This window comes from Chelon labrosus (assembly GCF_963514085.1).
Source record: "Chelon labrosus genome assembly, chromosome: 1".
Lineage (NCBI taxonomy): Eukaryota > Metazoa > Chordata > Actinopteri > Mugiliformes > Mugilidae > Chelon > Chelon labrosus.
The window spans coordinates 22,995,481-23,018,715 of record NC_140337.1 but is presented as its reverse complement, the minus strand read 5'-3'; the positions used below and the strand labels follow the sequence as shown (position 1 = coordinate 23,018,715).

The 23,235-nt window shown below is 42.3% G+C and overlaps 1 protein-coding gene across 1 annotated transcript in view; it reads left to right on the top strand.

Annotated features, from left to right (window-relative positions):
* The window catches only part of ablim2 (actin binding LIM protein family, member 2), a 71,662-nt gene extending 50,043 nt beyond the window's left edge, over positions 1-21,619 (top strand). The window contains exons 15-22 of the mRNA XM_084553072.1: positions 2,893-3,000; positions 8,492-8,529; positions 8,727-8,835; positions 8,915-8,973; positions 10,573-10,633; positions 11,929-11,936; positions 12,057-12,137; positions 17,095-21,619. Of these exons, the coding sequence (XP_084409198.1) occupies positions 2,893-3,000; positions 8,492-8,529; positions 8,727-8,835; positions 8,915-8,973; positions 10,573-10,633; positions 11,929-11,936; positions 12,057-12,137; positions 17,095-17,208 (578 nt within the window). The 3' untranslated portion in view covers positions 17,209-21,619. The remainder of the gene's footprint in view (positions 1-2,892; positions 3,001-8,491; positions 8,530-8,726; positions 8,836-8,914; positions 8,974-10,572; positions 10,634-11,928; positions 11,937-12,056; positions 12,138-17,094) is intronic.
* The last annotated feature ends 1,616 nt before the right edge of the window (positions 21,620-23,235 follow it).

Sequence of the window (23,235 nt, the reverse complement as noted above, 5' to 3'; positions counted from 1 at the left end):
CAGCAAAAACATTCCTTATGAACAGCTTTCCAAACCAAGACACTCCCGAATAAGCCAAGCAGATAAGACATCCTTAATCATACAACATATCATTTTGTATTTTAGGCATTTGCAAATGGTATTATTAGTCAATTTTACAACAGTGGCTAATACCCTAGGACCATTATTAGTGCCATTGCTAAAAAAACACAGAATAAGCTTCAGACAGATAAAATGACTGGTTGGATAGGACTGTGGATAGTTGTTGTTTTTTTGTCTGTAACAGTTGACACACGTCCCATAATGAAGTCCCACAGGCCAGGCAGGCAAATTTGCCTCCAAATAAACTGTTAACTAATTTGACTAAACTGTTAGCTTGTATAAAACATGCATTATCAACTGTCAGCTTGTGCTTATTTCCCTACTAGATCTATTTTTAGCAACATTGCCATGCTACGAGATCTTATTACCGGAACCAACAAATTTCATTGCGGCCTGGGGGTATATTGGTTTGCACTATCAACCGCCGTTTTTGGAGCATACACATATTAATATTGCGGATTAAGAAAGGAGCCAAATCATCACAGATAATAAAAGCCTGATTTGATCACAGCAATCAAATGGTAGTTCAAATTCCAAAGTGTCCTTATCGCTCCCATTAAGTTCTCGCGTACAGTGGTTAAACCTTTAGAGAACTTTTGCCTCATGGACCATGTAGTTTTTGTACCATGTAGAAGTGCATTCCTCCAACATGTGCATGCTTGGACTTTGAAATAGCGTGATTAAAAGGAGGAGGTATTGAGGGAAGCGGCATGAGCTCCTACTCGAACATTCTGTGCAGAAAATCACGAACGTGCAGTCCAGGGTTTTGGCGGTTTTTCCATGACAGGGTGGAGAGGCTGAGAGGGAACTTCTCCGATGGGGTAGATGAAAGAGAGCAGGGAGAATGGAGGAATGAAGCGGGCCGAGCTGTAATTTGAGGTCTGGCTGCCAGTTGCAGTAGCATGTAACACAGTGTGGCCCAGAACTGTTTGTCTTTAGCAGGCTTGTGTTTTAATAGGTTTCCCGATAGACACTACTGTGGCACGAAGGCCTTCTATAAGCAACACTGAAGTTATTCAAGTTATTCAGGGCATAACATGGCAAGGCTGAATAATGCATGCTTGTGTTTTAATCCCCCCTGATTCATTGCTAATGATCCCTTCTTTTATATCTTGTTATTGTGTCACTGGTTTTTGATTAATGAATTGTGTAATCTGTGCAGATATATTGGAAATGCACCTCCTCCCAAACTCCCTTAGCCTCCTACCTTAGCTCCAGATGTTTGTATGGAGGATCTGACCTACATTCAAATCTGCACTGTGTTTTGGGCATGTGTGTGTGTGTGTGTGTGATTTTAAAGGAGATCACTCAGACTTGCGCAGCATCGCTGTGCGCGTGTCCGTGATCTCATCCACTTGCATCCAGATCGCTGTTGACTATTCCTCTTTGAGGGGAGTAGAGTGTGTTCAATCAGCCAACACTCTCTCACATATATACACACACACGGACGCACTCTCAATCTCTTTCTGTTTCCTCAAAGCTCTGGATGTAGAGTGTTTATTACCTTTGGCATCAAGGGTGTCAGTGACTCCATCACCCAGCCTGCCTGTGACTTAACGTAACGGGGTGGACCTCACACACAAAACACACACATACATGCAGGCAGGCAACAAAATCCATACAGTACTATATGTTATATACTTGCAAGAAAAACTTGTTTTTCTAGCTGTGTGGTGTGCTAGCAAAGTCGTCCATATCCTTCAGGTAAACCACAGCTATGGTACGCGCGCTAGAAACACACTATAGAGAGCATCATTTGATCCCGAAGCAAAGATCCTAAGAGCAGTTTAATAATTCGAATGAAGAGCTCACAAGGACAGTAGAAGCTTTTATTTGACAGCTGTTTCCAAGCGCATCTGGGTACTTTCCGAAACCAGCAGTCTTATAAACTGGTATACGACTCGAAAACTGTCTCAGTTTCAAGGACTCTGCAAATTCCACTGAATGACTTCAGTGGCTTTCATTAATGACTTCTGCAGCTCAAGTGCGGGGTACGAAGCTACTGTTAAGCAGTTTCCTCTTGCCCTGCGCAGAGTTGCAAGGGGCTGGACCCTAATCCCGCTATGGAGCAAATCTGTCTTGATGTGTCAGCCCTCTGCCATGGGTAGCTCGAAGGGCTGACACTTAAAAACAGTCAGCCGTTCAATCACAATTACACCTCAGACGTAGAAAGGCCCCAGCTTGCCGGTTGGACCAAGGAGTTTCTTGATATTCAGCAAGTGCTTACTAGCTACCATCACTGCATTTGGAATCCAAACCTTTGTTTGAACCTAGGCCAGTAATGTGTCTTTGAACAGATGACCTGTTCAGACATAAGCTTTGAGGAAAAGGAAGAAAACTGGAGATACAACTGGCCTGGATTTAGCTTCTGTGAAAGGTTGCTGGTCTCAGTCTGTAATTTTTAGGTGGTTTTAGGCACCCCGTACGTCGTCCTGTGAAGCTTACCAGTATTTGGGGATCCCAGTGAAGATCTGAACTACAAGTACTTAGGCATACCCCACCGAGATTTAGACCGAGGGAAAGCTAACCGTAACATTATTTCAACTAGCATCCAGTAATCAGAAATGACAAAAACCCAAACCGTTGCCAATTTACCCAATATGGTTTCAGTGAACAATATACAGACACAGTAAAAGGCTGGGTTATCAAGTCACTGCTGTAAGTATTATGACCACAGCTTCACATTTAAGCTTTATTATTAGTATGCTTACCATAACGCTACCTTTTTGACCCCAACACCCTTTGTTTTCCCCCGAACCCTTTCCCGTTTGCCTTTCATATCCAATGCCCGCTTCTGTCCCCCCACTGGAGGTAGTGAAAGTGGTCGGAGCACCCCCAGCTTATCCACCTATTCCGACGGCAAATCCCCCTCATCCACTTCTACATACGTGGCTGCTCCCCGGCATTTCCACGTACCAGGTAGGCCATGACCGCACCGCTCGGCTTCCAGCTCAGCTCACAATTTTCTCTGTGTCTTCACACTTTCTGTAGACTAGGCTCTCATAACTGATGTGTGGAGAGGAAGTGCAAGGTAAGTTATGAGATCGTGATTACACCATAACAAAAAAAAAGGCTTGGTTTTAGTTTGGTTTACCAAGTTGAAAAACATCTTGCTAACTTCTTTTGGTTGTTCGGTTCCTGTGACCACATGATATCTTCTGCAACATGGTCAGCCCTTGCAAATGTCTGGGTGGTTTTATTGTAAGTTGTTTACAGGTATGTGCATGAAGTTCTTGTAAAATATTTGTTCCCTAACTGGTCATAAAAAGGCCTTCATGCAAGAACACTTTTGTATTTTTATCCTCCAATTTTTTGCTATGAGCATTCCAGGTCAGTGTGCAGTGGTCCGATTCGACATGATGAATTCCACTTGTAAATGTTATACACCGATCAGCCACAACATTAAAACCACTGACAGGAGAAGTAAATAACTATGACCATCTTGTGACAATTCATTGTTCTGCTGGGAAACTTTTGGACCTGGCATTCATTGGTGTGGATGTTACTTAGACATGTAGCACCCACCATAGACCAGACCAGGCACCCCCACCCCATAGCAATGACACTCCTTGATGGCAGCAGCCATCCCCAACAAGATGCAGCCTGACACAGGCACACACACAAAAACGGTTTAGGAACACCTAAAAAACCATGAAGAACACCATAAGGTGTTGACCTGGCCTCCAAATTCACTAGATCCCAAACTGATCAAGTATCTGTGGGATGATCCACAGACGCTCCTCCCCTCAACCCATATTACCCAAAGGCCCCCCACTAACAACATTCTGTTGCCAGACACCACAGGACACCCTAAAGGCCCATGTCCATTCTCTGATGAGTCACAACTGTTCTGGAGGCACAAGGGAGACCTACACAATATTAGGAAAGTGGTCATAATGTTATGCCTGAACGGTGTATAAAACCTGCCATTTTAATGTACAGTAGTCCCTCGCTATAACACGGTTCACCTTTCGCGGCCTCGCAGTTTCGCGGATTTTTTCAGTGCAATTTTGCATGCTTTTTTTAAATTATTTTTTACAGCGCATTGTTTTCTGCGTCCTGATTGGCTAAGGGAGAGCCCGTGTGTCGTCTTTTGCGTCCTGATTGGCTAAGGGACTGTAGACCATTGTCAATCAATCTCCTCCGTACGGTGTCTCTTGTACAGTACAGAATGCGTTCAGCTTGCCAAATTTACATATACAGTATCTTTGATCGCTGGCAGTGTGACTGAAGTGCGGTATGTTTGCAAGTTATTGAGAAAAGTGTATAAAGTGTGTAGTGAGGGGTTTTGCAACCTTAAAACATTTATAATCATTGTAAAAAATAAAGCTGAGTACTTCGCGGATTTCGCCTATCGCGGGTTATTTTTAGAATGTAACTCCCGCGATAAACGAGGGACCACTGTAATAAAATCAATAACAGCAGAAGACATTTAGCTAGTACACAACTGGTGATGATGTCAAGTTTTCTCATGTCACTCATAATAAAACTTAGCCAGGCCTCAAAGATGCACACAACTCTTGGTTTTCTCTAGGTTTCCAGGTTTTGGATTGTCTCCTTGTTTCTCGGACTGTTTCATTCCCTCTACTGTTTATTTCAAAGCAGTCTCTGTTCGCCACAGCGGTGACCTGTCACAAGACTGCACCACTTAGCGCAAACTCGTCAGCGCATTTGGACAGGAGTTGATATTAAACAGCGTATCCTTCGTAACTTTCTGCTTCTCAAAGAGGACGACCCGTTTGATCCGACATATTGTTCCCATTGACAATTACACTGTCAGTCGTGCAGAGGGGAAAACCCTCTCATGTTGGAAGCGACCTAAGTGGAAAAAACTGCCTTGGATTATCCACTTAATGGCTTTCGTAGTCGTTGTCCTTATTCCCTCTGTGTGGGTATTGTTTCAGATGCTGGCAGGCACTGAAACAAGCCAGAGGAATGACCCACATGTGTTGTTTTATTGTGAGTCGTGTTTTAATGTGTGTCAGTTGTTGCTAAGCATCTCTGCCAGAGGTCCATTCACTGACAGTATAATGGAATATATCAGCATACTGTCCCCATCACCCTCCAGAGGCTCTTCATTGGGGCACAACGAGACTTAAATTAGTTTTCAACTTTTTCTTTATTGTTATTCATTTAGGCCCTTCTCCAAAAACCTCTAATACAACTAGACCGTTTGATGCTTGGGTTTTTTTTTTTTCCAAGTGTGGTTTTTGATATTATTGCCATTCAATTGTTCTGCATCAAATAACCCCCCACCCCATTCCCCTTCAACAAATACCAATGAAAGAAATTATCTATTTTGAATATGCTGCATGAGTACGATTAAAAAATGAAGTGCTGATTTTTCTGATGTGCTGTAATAAAAATGACAAATGTCTTGAATCAAGCGTTACTGCTCCCCCGTTTGTTTCTCATCCTCCAATAACTGCTAACTCATGCTTCTTTTTCTCCATTCTCTTCTTTCTTTCTTTCTTTCTTTCTCTCCCTCCCATGTTGGCTTCTTCCATTATCTTCCCTTTACTCTGTTCCCATCTTCAGAGGCTCTGGTCAAAGATAATATCTATAGAAAACCCCCCATCTACAAACAGCATGGTACAGTCCACTTCCTCCTTAACACCTCCTTCTCTGGTCTGGTCTGGTCTGGGCACGATGTGTTGTTGCATGTCGCCTGTCAGTCATCTTGTTTATCCCAATTCTCCTCCCTTTTTCTTCTAAGGCCTGCACTCGTCTAGCAGGCTCTATGGATCTACATGCATAGTGCCGGTGTAAGAGCACTTCACCCATTCTAGGTTGGAGAATGTAATAGACAAGTGCAGAATCTATAAAGATCGAACATTTGGATGGTGGGCTACGTAATGACATATGAACCGAAAACAAATCCAAGGGTGTTGAAGGAAAGAAATCATGATGGTACCTCCTAGATGACCCTCTTCTGAGAACAGTCACCCTTCCCTGAAGTAAAGCAGAATTAGAGCTAATGTCCAGTCTAACCAGGCTCTCGGACCAAATTTTGCAATGCAAGGATCTTTTGGTCCAGGGAATACCTTAGTTGTGCCACTGCAACATTCAAGGAAGGTTGGTTTAAGCGGTAAATCTTTGGATTTGAGGCCTCACCAGTGCCAAACAACTGCTTAGTCAATCCAGCGTTGCTGGGAACTGCAGGAATTAAAACAGTTTGGTCATTGCCGTATGTAATGAATTACGAGGCAAGGGTATGGAGGCCAAGTGTGTAGCTGGACGTGTGTTCACTTCAACATTTATGATGGAATCCAACAGCTAATGGATTAGGCGGTCAGGTATTATAATAATTTAAGATGATTTTGGAGATTTATTGAAGCACAGGGAGTGTGTGAGATAAAATATGTCAACAGTGAAGCTCCTGAGACGCCTTGGGCCACTAGGATGACATGGCAATGGGAGGGAAGCACGAAGACACGTAGATTGACAAAGTGGCAGTGAATTTAAAGAACAAGACTTGAGACCGTTTGGCTTGGAGAATGCAGGCATAGAATCCCCTATAACACCTTGATAATTTTGTTTGTTTAACATGCCTGAAAGGTTAAAACCCTAGTTGGCACCAGAGCAGTAGTTGTAGGCGCTTTGGATACCTAGAGGAAGTTCTCTTGATTTGGGTCTGGAGGTAACATCATTTCCTTGACATCCACTTTAGCACACCCAATTTGACACGGCGACATATTAATCATCAATTTCCCATAATCCAATCTATTCAGGACTGCAGCTGATTGGGATCGGGTGTTATTTTGCTCAACAGGTTCATGCATGTCTGCACTCATCTCACCAGCTCATTTGTTGTTTTCAGTGGTGATGCCGTGACTGTGTGTACACTGTGACTGGTCGGGTACATGAATCACTTTGTATGGTGGCATTAGTGTTGTACTGATCACTGTGTCGATTCTCCCCCTAATCATTGTTTGTGTGTCTAGACCACTGTATGGTGTTTGGTATTCACTCTCGTTAGCTGGTATATGTTGCACAATGTGAAGGAATACACTCTGGGTCACCCGGAGCGCATGAACACAGGAGTCCAGGGAGCTTTTATCACCTCCGTCTCACGAGAAACTAGTCATCTTTATCAAACATGACGGGTAATTCAGCTGCGTATGGCACAGCCCTGCAGATTTATGAGCTTTGCTGTCGGCAGGTTAATTAAATGCGTTCAAGCAGACGTTAGGTCACTGACAAAGTGTGCCGTCTGCCAAAAAGAAAAAAGTCTTTGCCCTTTTCCTTCTGAAAAACATCTAAAAAAATATTAAATTGTGTGAGCCGAAGTCACTTTTGACAAGGCTACACCTGCTCTGTGGGAATTTGGTCCATTGGTCAAGTTTTGAGATATGTGGTGAGAGAGCTGTAAAAGTTCTTTAGATTCATGCATACAAATCCACATAAATGATTTAACATTTTAACATAGACTACGATGGAGCTACGTCAGAAGCAAACGCAATTGTATTTGACATACTGACATGCTCACAAGTTCACAGTATATACATGCGCCATTGTCCAATAACAGCTTTAAATCCAGTTTTGGTCAAGTGTTTCCCAGCCTGACGGCCTGAAAACACATTTAAATGAACGCTGCATTGGAGTACGCAATGGTACATGTGGTATAATAGCTGGGAGATATAGCCGGGAGATACTCAGGATGCCTAGACAACATCTAATGTACCATCACAACTACGGTACTTTAAGAGGAGTCTGTCAGGGACACATGGATTGTGTAATCTTAAACACCACTTGAAAAACACACAAAACACACAAAAAAACTCAAGTGCTTGAATAAGTCATATATAAGCCAGATTTATGGATTCAGTAGATTTACCCCAAAGGTGTTGCTAGAGGAAGGGGCCATAAAATGTCCAAAATGGTTAGGGTTAGGGTTAGGGTTGGGGTGGTCCAGTTTGATGGATTTCTGGAACTAACCCTATGAAAACATGACTGGTCTTCACAAAAATCATTTTATCTTCTGGGCACCATGATTCTCCACTGTAATATTCATGGTCATCCTTCAAGAAGCATTGCGTCTGTAAAGGTGTTACATGACATATCAATGGGTCGGATCTGCAATACTTCTTGGGGCACCATAAATATGCAGTGCCAATTTTCACGGTTACGGAGCTGTGAAGGCTCAGATATCTTGTTCTAGCAACCAACAGGTCAAATTCCCGCAGTGCATAGTGTAACCCGTTAGATGCAGTGTTGATACAAATGCAAAAGTGGTTGCTAACCACTTTTTGTGCATGAGGAGCTCTCTGTAGGTGCTGTCTGCAGCTGATGATGTCAAGCTCCGGGGGTGACTTACTCAGTAGAGTTAATAGTGCAGTACAGTAGCGCTGAGAGGCAGATGATCCAGCACATTAACTGTGACATCCTGTAACATCTGACTGTTTTACAGCTTCTAGAACATCCTGGCAGGATGGTGAGGATAGCAAGGTGGGTCAGTGTGTCCAATATGTGTGCGTGTCTGTGTGTGTGTGTGTTAATCTGTCTCTCCGTGTCTATCTCTTGTCAAGTCATTATTTTAAGCAAATACTGTACATCCATTTACTAATGAACTAACTCATACTTTGCCATCATCCATCACTTCTTTCCATGTTTCTCCGTCTCCATCCATCTTGCTCTCTCTGTAGAGGACTAGTTGGATGATCTTGAAGAGCGAGATTGACGGTCACATGGGTCCAGAAGACCTGGACCCCCGCAAATCGACCTGCAGTCTGCCAACTGACACCTCTCAGCCTAGTGAGTAACCATTCACAAGCCCAGACAGTTTCATGGGAACAATAATAGCTAATGCTAAAATATGTTTGCCTCTCTGTAGATTTCCCCTACAGTAAGTCTGCATCTTTACCCGGCTATGGAAGGAACGGCATTTACAAGGTGAGCTTCCAGATTTTGTGTACCAGTGCGTGATGATGATGTAGCCTGTGACAATTCACAACTGCATAAGAAAAGTCATACCCTAAGCCTTCGAAGAGCCTGCTCGATATACACCAATCAGCCACAACATAAAAACCACTGACAGGAAAAGTAAATAACATTGTCCACCTTGTGACAATACAGTGTCCTGCTGGGAAACTTTTGGACCTGGCATACATTCATACTTAGACATGTACCACCCACCTAGATTGGACCAGGCACCCCCACCCCATAGCAATGACACTCCTTGATGCAGCCTGACGCTTTAGGAACGACTCAAAAAAAGATGAATAACAGCACAAGGTGTTGACCTGGCCTCCAAATTCACTAGATCCCAAACTGATCAAGTATCTGTGGGCTGATCCACAGAGGCCCCTCCCCTCAGATGCCCCCGCTTAACAGCATTCTGTTACCAGACACCACAGGACACCCTCAGAAAGTCCATGTCCATTCTCTGACGAGTCACAACTGTTTTGGAGGCACAAGGGAGACCTACACAGTATTAGGAAGCATACCAAGCATACCTAAAGATTATAGGACCTTCTCTGGGTTTGGCTTCTTAATTAACAATGGCTCTCTGAGGTGTTTGGAAGATCAAGCAGCGTTAGATCCATTGCTCCAAGCTCCGTCAGACACAAATAAAACAGTCCTCCATCATTACTATATGCAATGTCTTTATCAAATCAACACTTCCCAGCACCACACGGCCTCCCACTCCCAACCAATCAACACAGGAAATCTAAAGAACCCTTTAAGACCATTTAAATGTTTTCTGCCGTCTTAAAAATCGACCTCCCCTGGCTTTTCCCTCACAGTTTTGGTATCAGTTTACACAGGGGTCAGTCGGTGCCACTCACTCCCCACGGGCAGACCTCTGGTTTATTATGAGGACACTGGGGGTATTTAGTCTATCATCCGCCAATGTGATATTGCTGCTCACCCTGTGTGTTTGCCGAGGGCTTTGAGGACAGGCAGACAAAACAGAACAGAGAAGGAAATGAAAGCTCGGGACTGTTTTTCACTTGCTGACATTACTGGTTTGTCTTGTTGATACGGCGGTTTCAGTGTGCCAGACGTAGAATGACGGGATATTGTTGTTTTTTTTTTTCAATTACAGTAAATATGAAGGGTTAGGGTTAGTGCTGTATGTAACATTATACTTGCAATATAGACTGTCTCACTGCAAGCATTCAGCACACATAGAGACAGACAGTTTTGCTTTTTACTTCAAAGATTAAATAAAGAAAAGAAATTAGTATTTGTCTTGGCACTGTTTTTGCCTACATCCACTTCATTACTTCCCTCTCTGCTCATTCAGAGTGCAGTTTTAGCCTTTCCAAACAAAATGATGCAAGCTTGCCATCAGAATAATATATCACACTTACTTCCCATTAATCACCCTGAAAGAATGTGAGCGGCTCACTCGCTAAAGCCGAGACTTAAAAGACTTTGAGATGAACCGTGGCTCTGATAAAGACCAGCAGTGTTCTTGGCAGCATGACGCAGGACATCCGAATGATGGTCTGACTGTGCGTCTGTTTAATGTATGTGTTCCTGCAGGCCGCTGAGATGGTGGAGGATGAAGTGGATCCAGACTCCCAGAGCTGGGGAGGCATGAGAGGTAAGAGGTGTCTATTTTTTTATTTATTTTTTTTTCGATGAGTGCATCAGCAAAATCCATAATATATAATGCATACAATACGGCCAGTGTATTTATATCCCGTTTGACCATTCAGTTAACATGATTCAACCAAGGAGGGTTTAAATGTTGCAAATTACCTCATCCCATCTTATTTTTCTTGAAAATAAACTGATTATCCCTGGGTTTTGGCCTGTTAGTTGATGAAAAAAATAATAATTTGAATGAGTCATCTTGTGGTCTGTGCTGTTGGATAAAACAGACCATAAAACAGATCAGATGAGGAAAAACTGCCCCAGTAAAGGCTCTGGATTATGTTTTTCTGAATACCAATTCAGATAAAATGCTGTTTCTATAAGGCATCCATTTAAGATGCTACAAATTACACAGTTGGGAGTGATCATTCCATACCATCCTGACTGGTCCAGATCATATTTTGAAGGCAGATGGTGTGGTGATGCCGTTAATGACCATGGCCATGACCTATGGTGTTCCCCAGGGTTCGATTCTTGGTCCTCTAAAGTTTCATTCAAGCTCTATTGTCCCTCTCTGCATGAATGAACTCACACATTTTGTACTGTTTCTACAAACCACTCTTTAGTTTGCTATTTGCAGTGCAACCGAAAGTTAAGCTCAGGTTTGCTAGATTTTTCACCAAAATGCTGCAGTCTTGCAACTTTGACATTTAGATAACGGCGTTACTCATCACTTGGATTTAGTTTTATCCTTCCAAGCTGTGCAACGATGGACGTAGATGGTTTTTATGCACCGGTCTCCAACTCTATTGTTACAAAATCCCAAAGGCTCAGTGAAACAGACCTTTCCCTTCAGAAAATAGCACCGGCCTTAAAGTAAGCCTTAAACTATAACATGCATAAAGGGCCATATCATCTTCCCTCTAAGTGTGGATCCAGGGTCAGTTTATAATCCCTGATTGCATTACATATACACTGTTACCAAGTGCACAAGCCCGTCTGCTCTGGCAACAGCGTGGAGAGGTGATGTAATTTTTCCAGATGCAGAATTACTGGTGTGTGTTTACAAGTGCATGTGTGTACAGTCCTGGTGGTATCTGGGGAAGAGTGAGTTGACATGATTCCAATCTCATAACGGCGTGTATGTGTGCATAGCAAGAGTGTGTAATGCTCTCAGACGCCTTCGAAACCCAATATTTTTGAGGAGATTTGGGTCCACAAGATGTAAACTAAATTATGCAAAGTAATTGTTCCACGAAATTAATTCTCCCTCTCTCTCTCTTTCTTTCTTTTCTTCTCCAGAGTACAAGGTAAGGGTTTGTTCACACTTTACAAATATATTTTAATATACTTGGCAGTTTTGTTTGGACATTGAATTATAACTGTATTCCCTAATAAATGTGCCACAATGCGTACTTTGTGTGTGCCAGGTCTACCCTTACGAAATGCTGGCAGTGACGCACAGAGTGAAAGTGAAGCTTCCCAGAGACATAGATCGCACCAGACTGGAGGTGAGCTCGAGTCTTCCTCTCCCCGTTCTTGTCGTTTCACCCGTTCTGTCCACAAGCCATTAAGCATTTTGAGAAAATGTGAAATTACAGAATTAGCTGAAGCTAGGATTTTGTGGTTTGGGCCGACCAGCAAGGTAGCAAAGTCTGGTGGGATAAAAGTATCAGCCAGAGCTTAGAAAAGCGCCGTCTCCAATTATTTTTTAAGGGTGGATAAACAGTTAGCGAGGTTTGCAGTGTTGTCTGAGACTACTCACTTCTGATTGACCTGACGACTTTTATGTAGAACTGTAGTGAAGTCCGGTCAAGACAGGGATAGTTTGGAGTGGTAAGTGTGAGAGAACCATAAATATAATTAATTAAATATCATATCATTTGTTGCTGGTGGCATGTTTGTGCAAGCGCACTTTGGATTACCGTAATTACTTCACAGTTTGTGCTATTGGAAAAATTCCAACGGTTTCTGAAAACTTAGACATTGCGCTTTACAGCCAATACGGTGTCATTATTGTAAATTTCACTTGGTTATGGTTATTACACTGTTATAACATTTGGTAAATTGTAAATAACCGCCAGATATTGAAAGTTCCAGGTATTCTGGAAAAATAGGCGGAAGCACTCACTCACAGGACGTTTTTATAGTCAAAATAGGCGAAAAGAAGTCCAGGCTGCTTAGGTGAGGCTTAGGTGTTAAAGAGTTAACTCTTTTAACTTTTAAAATAAGATGACAAACACACTGTAAGGCAGGAATACCAAGTGGGCAAAGCGGGCAACCGCCCATGGGCGCCAAGCATCCGAAGTTTACTTTACATGTTCTATTTCTGTCTACATAACTTGATTAATTGCTAATTTGTTGAAAATGTGTATATTTTAACTATGACAGCTCCTCCATTCTCCATTGTGAGGAGACTGCGAGGCTACAATTTACATCTGACAGTTATTTTCTCTAATAATCAACAGATTGTTCGGAGTATAAACTCCCAGTGAAACAGTCCACCGGTGTGCTCCCGACGCCCAAGTTTACTAATTCAGATTGCTCTGTTTTGTCTGAAAACCTACAAATAATTTCTCATGGAATCTGCAGTGGGTATAAACAGTTTTGAATTTAGAAGGTCAAACAAAAGCTTGCACCTCCTCGTTCATTTGAAGCTCTCAGAGGTCCTTAGTTACAGCGTACACCGATAGCTTAGTCAATGGTGTTTTCCCAACTCTGTGGCAACGGTGTGGGCCTTTCTTGTTTCAACATGACAGTTCTCTTGTGCACAAGCCAGCTCCATAAAGAAATACTTTCCCAATTTGGTGCAGGATAGAACTTGAGAGCCCTGACCCCAAAACCTTCCAACACCTTTGGGTGATAACGCCTGGCTCACAGTCGGCATCTGCAGGACCTCGTTAATCCTCTTGCGGTTGAAGTTAGACTCTGGTGGAGTTGTAGATTGTTAAAGCAGCACATTAATGCCCTAGAATTTTAGACAGACATGTTCAGTGGTCGTCTATTCATGTATTGTTAGAGTGACCACATACTTTTGTCTTCTGCATTGGAATCTTTAAGCTGAAGCAGGGAAGTGCAAAGTTGACTCAATAAATTGCAGGGTTTTATTGAGAAATGTGAGTATAATTGGTGGTGGTAGAACTTGCTCTAGCCCTGGGTCGGAGCAAGTTTAACCACATGCACGTCTTACAATAAAAAAATCAGCATAATTGGTCTTAATGTCCCGTAATAACTAATTTCCTGCAGCTGTTATTCTTACTCTATTCATTTACAGATTCGGAACGTTCATTAACTTCTGCTCAGCTGAAAACAGGAAATGTATGCAGTTACTAAAGTAACCCATTTAAAAACTTCAAACTGTGGTTAGCCAGTTGTTAGAGGAGCACTTTTTCCTCCAAAAACACCCTCTTTAAAATATTTCAACCTTCAGCAACCCCAACATGAGAACTCTCTGTGAGACTTTGGGTTGTGGGAATGACGTCCCGAGAGGAGTCGAACCGTCGGGATACCGAGGTGTTGCTGACGCAAGAGATCCCCTCTGCGGTTGGGAACACAAGTCTAGAGTCGTATTATCAGTAGTGTTTATAATTGTGTGTCAGAGTGAAATATTCCAACCTTTTTTTTTATTTTTTTTTTACCCGCCACTGATCCCGATCCTTGACCCCAAACTGCTGTAGGTTTACCCGAACTAATCGGCAACTAAATCCCTACCAAAACTGCAACCCGGGGGCCAAGATGGCCACACGTTTCCATGAGGCAATGCAGCCGAGTGTTCTAACTCACATTCAGACATGAAAGTAAGACATGAAAGTAAGACACTGTGGTTCATGCAAATCAAACGGGTTTTTCCATTTTAATGACCAAAGATTACAAATATTTAACATTCCAAAATATATTTTCTCCAGTGAACTTTATGACCACTCAAAGATTAAGTAAATGAGCCCCATAAACTAAATGAAGTTAAGTGTCAGGACAGATTTAAACAGCTTTATCTGATGGGTCAATTTTGTGCTCAACAACATGTTCATTTGCAAAGTATGAGTAGCGCATCCAGAAGCTCTTGGGTCATCATGAAGATCACAAACCTTTAGCTATGATAGAAATGGAGTTCTTGCATTGGTCCATCGAAAAGTCCCTAGTTGTCCGTTTTTTATGTACACAGATCAGCCACAACATTATGACCACTGACTGGAGAAAAAAATAACAAGCCCTCCTCTCAACCCATAGGACCCAAAGACACTAACAACATTCTATTACCAGACACCACAGGACACCCTCAGAAGGCCCATGTCCATTCTCTGACGAGTCACAACTGTTTTGGAGGCACAACGGAGACCTACACAGTATCCGAAAAGTGGTCATAATGTTATGCCTTATCGGTGTATAATATTGATGGTACAGTGGTGTCATGATTAGCACTGATGGCACACAGCTTGAACATTCTGGGTTCGAACCCCTGAATCTTCAGGTGTCCTTCCTCCCACCATCCAAAGACATGCTTGTTAGGTCAATGCTGATTCTAAATTGAATAGATGTTAGTCTTTCTGTGATAGACCTGGGCTTATGTCACCCTTATTAGAGATGAATGGCTAAACCTGCTCAAAATATCTTAGGGGTACTACCGGTTTAGTTCAGTCATTTGGTCCCGTTTTTCATCAAAAATTAAAGATATCTTCCTGATAGTAAACCACTGCTCAACACTCCTGTTGGTTGATATAGAAAGCAGTTTATTGCTACTTCACAGCAACAGTCTGCTTTTAATTTACTACCGCTAGCATCACAGAAACGTACAACCTCTGTGCACAGTGCAGGAAACCTTTTGCTTTTGTTCTGGATCTAAATCAAATCCATGCATGTTTTTTGTTCCATGGTATATTTCTTGACATTTACAGAGGAGTTACTGAGTACTTGGCAGCACAAGCCAAGCAGGGCTTTGGATTGCAGTTTTGTTTGGAGGAACTTCTAAGGCCCAGAATTGAATTTAGTGCATTAAACCTCAATACAGAAGGCGGTACGGCGGCTGTTCATGTGCCGAACACAAACATCTTAGGATTTGAACTTTTATGTGCGAGTCCAGTCTGAGAGTGTGAAGCTGCTACTGATTTAGCACATAACACAACTGGGTGGAAAAAGTAAATCTGGCCTAGAGGCAGAAATAATCTCACTTGTTCAGATAGAAGCGGTTATTAATTGCACCAAAGAACCACATGGTTTAGTGGTGCAGTACAACATGTGCATGACACCTAGTGAAAATTCGACAGGGCAGGGAGGATTTAGTGATATAATGGATTTAGTTTCATGCTCTCCAGGTTCAGTGTTATCCTTTGTGAGATTTAGAGGGTTGAAATTTGAAGAAGGCATGTTAGCAGTGTCGCAAAATCCAATTTTCCTGCCTTCCTGAAGCAAGACCAACTAGGACTAGGCTTTTGCACCTTTTTTGTCCACTTTGCCATGACCAATACCAGCGGCAGTTTTCAAGTATCCAGCTATCTAAGTTAGATAGTTAGCCTAAGCTTTTCAGTTCATACTATCTGTCTTATGGTGCATTCACGCTAGAGTCACATTTTGGAGTGTTACTCAAGTGCACGGTGACGTCACTAATGCAGTGTTTGGAAGGGTTTTGGCTATATGACACGGCAACAGGTGAAGCGAGTGCATTCGATTCGTTGATGCATCACCACGTCACAGCGAAGTGACCAAAGCAATCAGCTCAACCTTTTGTGTCTCGCCTATCACGTCGCAACAGGTGTTGGACGTTAGTTTTTAGCTTCATATTGCCAACTTCCATTGAAAGTGTATAGTGGCTTGTCATTCTGTCACTCTTAGTGTGAACACACCATTAGCCTATGCAGTAAATAACAATACATGGCATTTGTGGATGAATGTTTCGAATCATTCTTAATTATCTAGTTTAGATAGTTACCTGGCTCGGCTACGTTTCATACTAGTGCTCAGCAACTAAGTAGCTAGCTACCATACTATCCTACTAAAACAGTCAATAACATGGCTGTGTAACATTTGAGTGTTGGTAGACTTTCGGACCAAATTGTTCTGGTGACTCTTTGAGGGCAACTACCCAATAGGTAGTTCTCAGACTCCCCTGAGAGCTATGTACCTACAAGGGCATTCACACGTGGAATTCACTGCCAGTTCATTTGAGGTTTTGTGTCATGTTTTAAGGCCAAGGCCAAAAGCTGTTCCTCACACAACCAAAGCCAATGAATGCATTGCTTTGTAATTCAACCTGATGATTTTAGCATTGCATTTGCATCAAAACACCAAAGGACGGATAGGCCTAGGTTTAGGAGTATGCTGATCATCCCTCCAGATTGACTCGACGTGTTGATCTGAAGGCTAGTGGCTGCCCTGTTCTTTTTCCTTTAATTTGTCAAGCACGTGAATGTTGTGTGACCCTGTTGGTACCACGGATGTTCTCCGCGAGTAAGTGTTCTTTTCTACTTTTTCCAGAGACACCTATCCCCAGAAGACTTTCGACGGGTTTTCGGCATGACCCTGGACCAGTTTGACCGCCTGGCTCTCTGGAAGAAGAACGACCTGAAGAAGAAGGCACGCCTTTTTTAGACAGAAATAAAAAAACAAATCGCCAAGCAACATCTCGACAAGCATCTGGAAGACAACAGAAAACAAAAAACAACCTATCAGAAACATCTATATATGCACCGCCATGATACCCCTACTTTCCACCTGTGAAACGCCAATGCCGCCTGCCCGTGAAGCCGCGAAGAGGCGCTCCATGCGGCGCCATTTTCACGACGCTGAGTCAGCATCTATAGCTTTTTGTATGCGGTGTGGTGCGAATGTCTGACTGTAAACTTTACAGAAGAGGATGAGGAGCTGCGTTTGCATGGCCTGTGTTGATGCTCCTCGCCTTCCATGTGGTTTCTGCATCCAAACCCCACCTCCGCCTTCCTACCACCGCCGCTGTACCGATGCTTTTGTACACCCTGACAAAGAAAAACAAAAAAAACAGCTTTTTCTAATTCTTGGGCAGGCCTTTCCCCAAGTTCCTGAGATCCTGACAGGTTTATGTGCGGCTTCTGCTACTCTGCCAATCTCCACCTATCTCCTTTTCTATCTTGTGTTTGTTTGCTCTTCGCAAGAGTTTTATCATCTTGTCTCTCTCTATGTATCATCTGTTTTGCTGTGCTGCCTTTCCTCTCTCACTGTGTCTTTTCCCTACGCCGAGTGACTGTTACATTGTACGCCCTTGCCATTACTGTAGGGCAGTGAAGAGACTGCAGGCTTGTACGCATTCAACGGTTGAGTGCGTCACGGCAAATGACCGGCATAGCAACGACTTTTACTTCAAAAACCGCCAAAAAGCAACTTATCATGTGCTTTTGTTTTAGATTTTTAGTCATATTCTTTTCAGTTAGAGACGCTGGCCAGGTAGTTTTGATATGCCGAGATACGTTTGAATGCAACTCCGTATCTAGCCGGATAGCAGCCACGACATTGGAGAGAATCACCGATAGGGCGAGAGGGGGAGGGCTAGAGTACAGAAGGTTTCAGGGTGTGCAAAGGTGTCAAACATGCAGTAACATGCACTCACATCAGTGGAAAAAAAACAAAGTTATTTTTATAAGCTATTTTTGACTTCTGGAAAGCATCATTACGCCAATCATGTGACGCAAGCTGAGAGAAATCGCGATTTTGTTACGAGAATATAAAAAGCCCTCGCCGACTTCGTTGTGCTTCACATACCTGCAGCAGCACTTAAGCATAACAAGTGAGGTCTTGCTTGATTTGAAAAAAAACAAAACAAACCCTCAATACTCTGTTATATCTTCTCGGATAGAGATTTAACTCTTTATATGTTTGTTGTTTGAAAGCATTGTTGCGTACAGTAAAAGCTACACGTTTAAGCTGAAGTCCACCGGCTTTGCTTGGTTTTTCCGGACCGTAAATTGATCAACCTGTCAACTAACATACTTTAAGATGTATGTGAACATATACTGGACATATACCAGATATATCTGTCTGTATACAAGCCATGGTGTATAACTCTTTAGGCATGCATGAGGACGGGAAAATGGGGTTTGTCCGCCGACCTCATATTAGAAATGTATGAAAACATTATCATCGATGTGGTTTGAGTGATTGATTGTTTTCTGGTCAAATGAAATCCCCGGGTCAGTTGCTTACATACGCTTGTGTTAGGTATTTATTTAATTGCAATATCGAGGAAGGGATTTTTATTTTGAAACCTTAAGGGTGACGCGTCAGACACGTCCCGGAGAAGAGCGCCGTCGAAGAGAAACATATCAGGCGTTGAGTTTAATCCGAGTGTCAAATCAAATGTTGCTCCTGTAAGTAACACACTAACTGTTGTCATAAACCGTCATGTCTTCTTTCTAATACTCATCTGCTATTAAAGTGCTTTATCCAAGCTACAGAGTCACCACGGGTTGGAGTGCTTGAGTTTGTCAAATGAATGCTGCCAAACCTATTGCTTATGGATACATTCAAGTAAAGTGTGTAACATACAAGTGTGTGGATGTTTTGTTTGTATCTGACTTCGTCCGATAGATGGTCGCACTCTTTCTGAAGCTAGAACAGTTGGTATTGTTGTCAGCAGGCGGGTTACGGTCACATGTATACAGCCGTCGCATTAGTAGCATGAGCTTGTGGTGTAAGTACCGCAATTTTCAGATTGTTCCAAAACTACGTCATTCACCGATCAGCCACAGCATTAAAACCACTGACAGGAGAAGTAGATATCATTGACCATCTTGTGACAATTCAATGTTCTGCTGGGAAACTTTTGGACCTGGTGTTAGTGTGGATGTTACTTAGACATGAACCACCCAACTAGACCAGACCAGGCACCCCCACCCCATAGCAATGACACTCCTTGATGGCAACAGTCACACACACAAAAACGGTTTCTGAACAACTCAAAAAAACATGAGGTACAGCACAAGGTGTTGACCTGGACTCCAAATTCATCCCAAACTGATCAAGTATCTATAGGATGATCCACAGAGGCCCCTCCCCTCAACACATAGGACCCAAAGGCCCCCCACTAACAGAATTCTGTTGCCAGACACCACAGTACACCCTCAGAAGGCTCATGTCCATTCTCTGATGAGTCTCAACTGTTTTGGAGGCAACAAGGGAGACCTACACAATATTAGGAAGGTGGTCATAATGTTATACCTGATTGGTGTATAGCGCTAAGTAATGTAGTCCACTGGATCCCAACCACAGGTTTGGTGGAACTTCCACATTTCCGCTGCTCTAATTCAGGTTTCTCAGCCATATAACATGATTTATATTCCCTGATCGGACGTTTGACAAGGTGCCCCAATAAATCACATGCTTTGTAAGTTATATAACAAATATGAGAAACTAGTAAAAGTGAAAAGCTTCAAACTTTCACTTGTAGCAGTTTGATAAATGAGAGCCCCACAGGTTTGCAACGTTTAACTGTGTCAGCAGATATCTGTAATACATCTGTGGTGTTTTGCAGAGCATGTAAAGGCGAGTCGTGAGTCAGTAAACATGGGGAAATCCGAAATGACTTGACGGTTCCTGTTATCTTCGCTCCCCTCGCCAACGTCGTCTGTATTCGGTATGGCTGTGGATTCGGCTGAGTTGGCTCTCTTTGAGGAGAAGCTGATGCAACGTTTCGAGCGCCATCGCGGCGGTTACATCCGCCCGATTGGATGTGTTAAAAGTCTCCAGCTGCTTCCAGTTATGACGGAACTTTAAGGAATGATGCAATTGTCTCGTTTGCCTCATCACATGTGGGGAGCATTCAAGAATTATAAGGCGCTGCATCCAAAAAACGTTCTTCTATGATCAACGTGTCCTCCAACCTGAAGACTATATAGATAGTGAAGTTTTCTTTCCAATACAATAACAAGACTTTAACATAGCTTTCTACCCAATTGTGACCATTGCAAAGTATGAGACAAATTCACAAAATCTGTGCAGGGATGAGGTTGGGGTGGGGGGATGGGTTTACAAAAAACTGACTACAGCACGGATCCCATTTTAAAATAATATTTTCCTTAACCTCAACCTTGTCTTTGATCTTGTGACCATTACAACAACGGTCCTCCAGTATAACCCAAGTCCTAAAACTGGCCATTCCCTAAACCGAAACCAAACCGAGACAGAAAAATACATGTACCATGTGTATTTCCACTTGCTGGCAGTCAAGTGTTAAAAAATTGAGACAAATAAAATCCACATGTGTGACAACACTGCAATAAAAGTTTGGTAAGGCTTAGGCACAAAACATCTTGATTGGTTTTAAGGGAAGAAAATATGGTTTTGGTTAAAATAAGTACTTTTTTTTAAGGTTCAGTTTAAAACAGTAAACAAACAATGGTCTTCCTTGCTTAGCTCAAATGTTTTGTCAACCCCTCCATCTACTCAGACCTCCTCCCTTGGTAAACTTTGTTCATCTACATGTATAATTACATCACCCATCTCACCCACCTCCTGACATACTTACTATGGGTTTGCTGCCTGACTAATGAGATCTCTAACACTAAAATGCGACTACGGTTGCGATTGCTTGACTCGACTAAGTCCACGGGAGTTTTTTTTTTCTCAACATGATCGGTCGTTTCGAACTAAAACCTGGCGTGTGTGCGACTGTAGCCACAGCGATGCCACAATACCGTCAGAGCAGGGAGAGCAGCCAGAATGGACTGCACAAGTAGAGACCTTTCATCTCTTAAGGTAAACAGGCCTCCGACCCAGGGAAAATAACACCGAAGACTTTCACCCGTGGCTCAGACGCATGCGGTGTAAGTTTCACATCGAGACAAAAATATTTATCCCCATCTCCGGATTTGTATTTTATCCTCGGCCGCCGAGAACGGAGCCAAGTTCCTCCTTGTTGAATAGCACATGGAAACTGAAAGTGTGCGCACACTGAAATGAATGAGTTTCGCTGTAGAGGACTGAATGTACCATGTCATGTAATGAGTTTAATAAAAAGTTTTGTCAATGGTTATATGGTTTCTCTTGGCTTTTTGTTTTCATTCAAAGATTAAATTATTTCCCATTCATTTCCAAGAGTTGAGAAGTCTAATGGATGGTGGTTTTGTTAAGGTTCAGATATTTTTGTCTGGTTTGTTGTTGGTGCTGTTGGCAATTTGCTAAGAAAAGAATTAACGTCCCATTCCCAATTCTGTGTTGACTCTTTTTTGATGTGTTCTAGCCACTGCTCCCTTTAACACTGCTATTAAAATAATGATCACATACGTTTGCCAAGAACATCCTCTATCTCTAACAATGCATTGATGTGGTATTTCCATTATGATCTTGTTTCTGTTTGGTCGTATCCTCCTTTCTAATCCTTCAACAATGACGTTGTCATGAATATTTAATGTTCTCCTCTTGTTAAATCCAAAGTGGATGTCCTGTGCCCGTGGGGGATTTCCAGGTTCCTGTTCCAGCATTAAATAATTCCCCTGAAGGATTAAAATTTGCATTAATTTGTTTAATTAATAATTAGCACTGTGAAATAGTTGATAAAGATACACGTTATTTAGCATAAAGGATCAGTTTCGCAATGTCCAAACTATGGGAATGCAGTGGGGCCAATGACTGATGGGTAGCTATACACATTAAGAATTTATCTAATAGTGAGGAGCTGTTGTTTCTTGTCAACTTAAGACTTTTATTTTGTATCTGTACAGCACTGAGTAGCTTCTTCTTTGATATGTGCTAAATAAAAGTTTGCATGCTTGACTTCTAGAAATCAAAATATCTCAACCTTATATTGCTCAGTTTTGAATAAATCTTTATTTAATGATTTATGGTACACTACCCTACAAATTTTCCTGATTTTTCCAAAACCTGATTTTTTTTATGTTGTTAGTGGGGGGCCTTTGGATCCTATGGGTTGAGGGGAGGGGCCTCTGTGAATCATCCCGCAGATACTTGGTCAGTTTGGGATCTAGTGAATTTGATGGCCAGGTCAACACCTTGTGCTGTTCTTCATGTTTTTTTGAGCGTTTTTCATCCTGATGGGGATGGCTGGAATGGGGCAGGGTTGCCTGGTCTGGTCCAGGTGGGTGCTACATGTCTAAGTAACATCTATATGAATGCTAGGTCCAAAAGTTTCCCCACAGAACATTGAATTGTCACAAGTTGTGGCTGATCAGTGTATGTATGGTTGTACAACAAAGTGAAATAGGCAACAAGCATTAGAGGGAAGCATATGACAGTACAAGGTGCAAACAAATAATGAAAAAAAAAAATATTAAATTAAGTTTTATATTAAGTTTTTATGAAAGATAATACCTAGATTTCTATTCTGCGTTTTAATGCAGAGGGGAAATGTGATCACTAGAGAAGCCCGGACCTATCCAGATTGAGTTTAATTATATATTTTTTCATAGCTATGGGGTGGGGGTGCCTGATCTGGTCTGGTCTGGTCTAGGTGGGTGCAACATGTTTAAGTAACATCCACATGAATGAATGCCAGGTCCAAAAGTTCCCCAGCAGAACATTGAATTGTCACAAGCTGGTCAATGTTATTAAATTCTCCTGACAGTGGTTTTAATGTTGTGGCTGATCGGTGAATGATGTTAAATTGAAGATTATTACGTTAGGGAGAAAAAA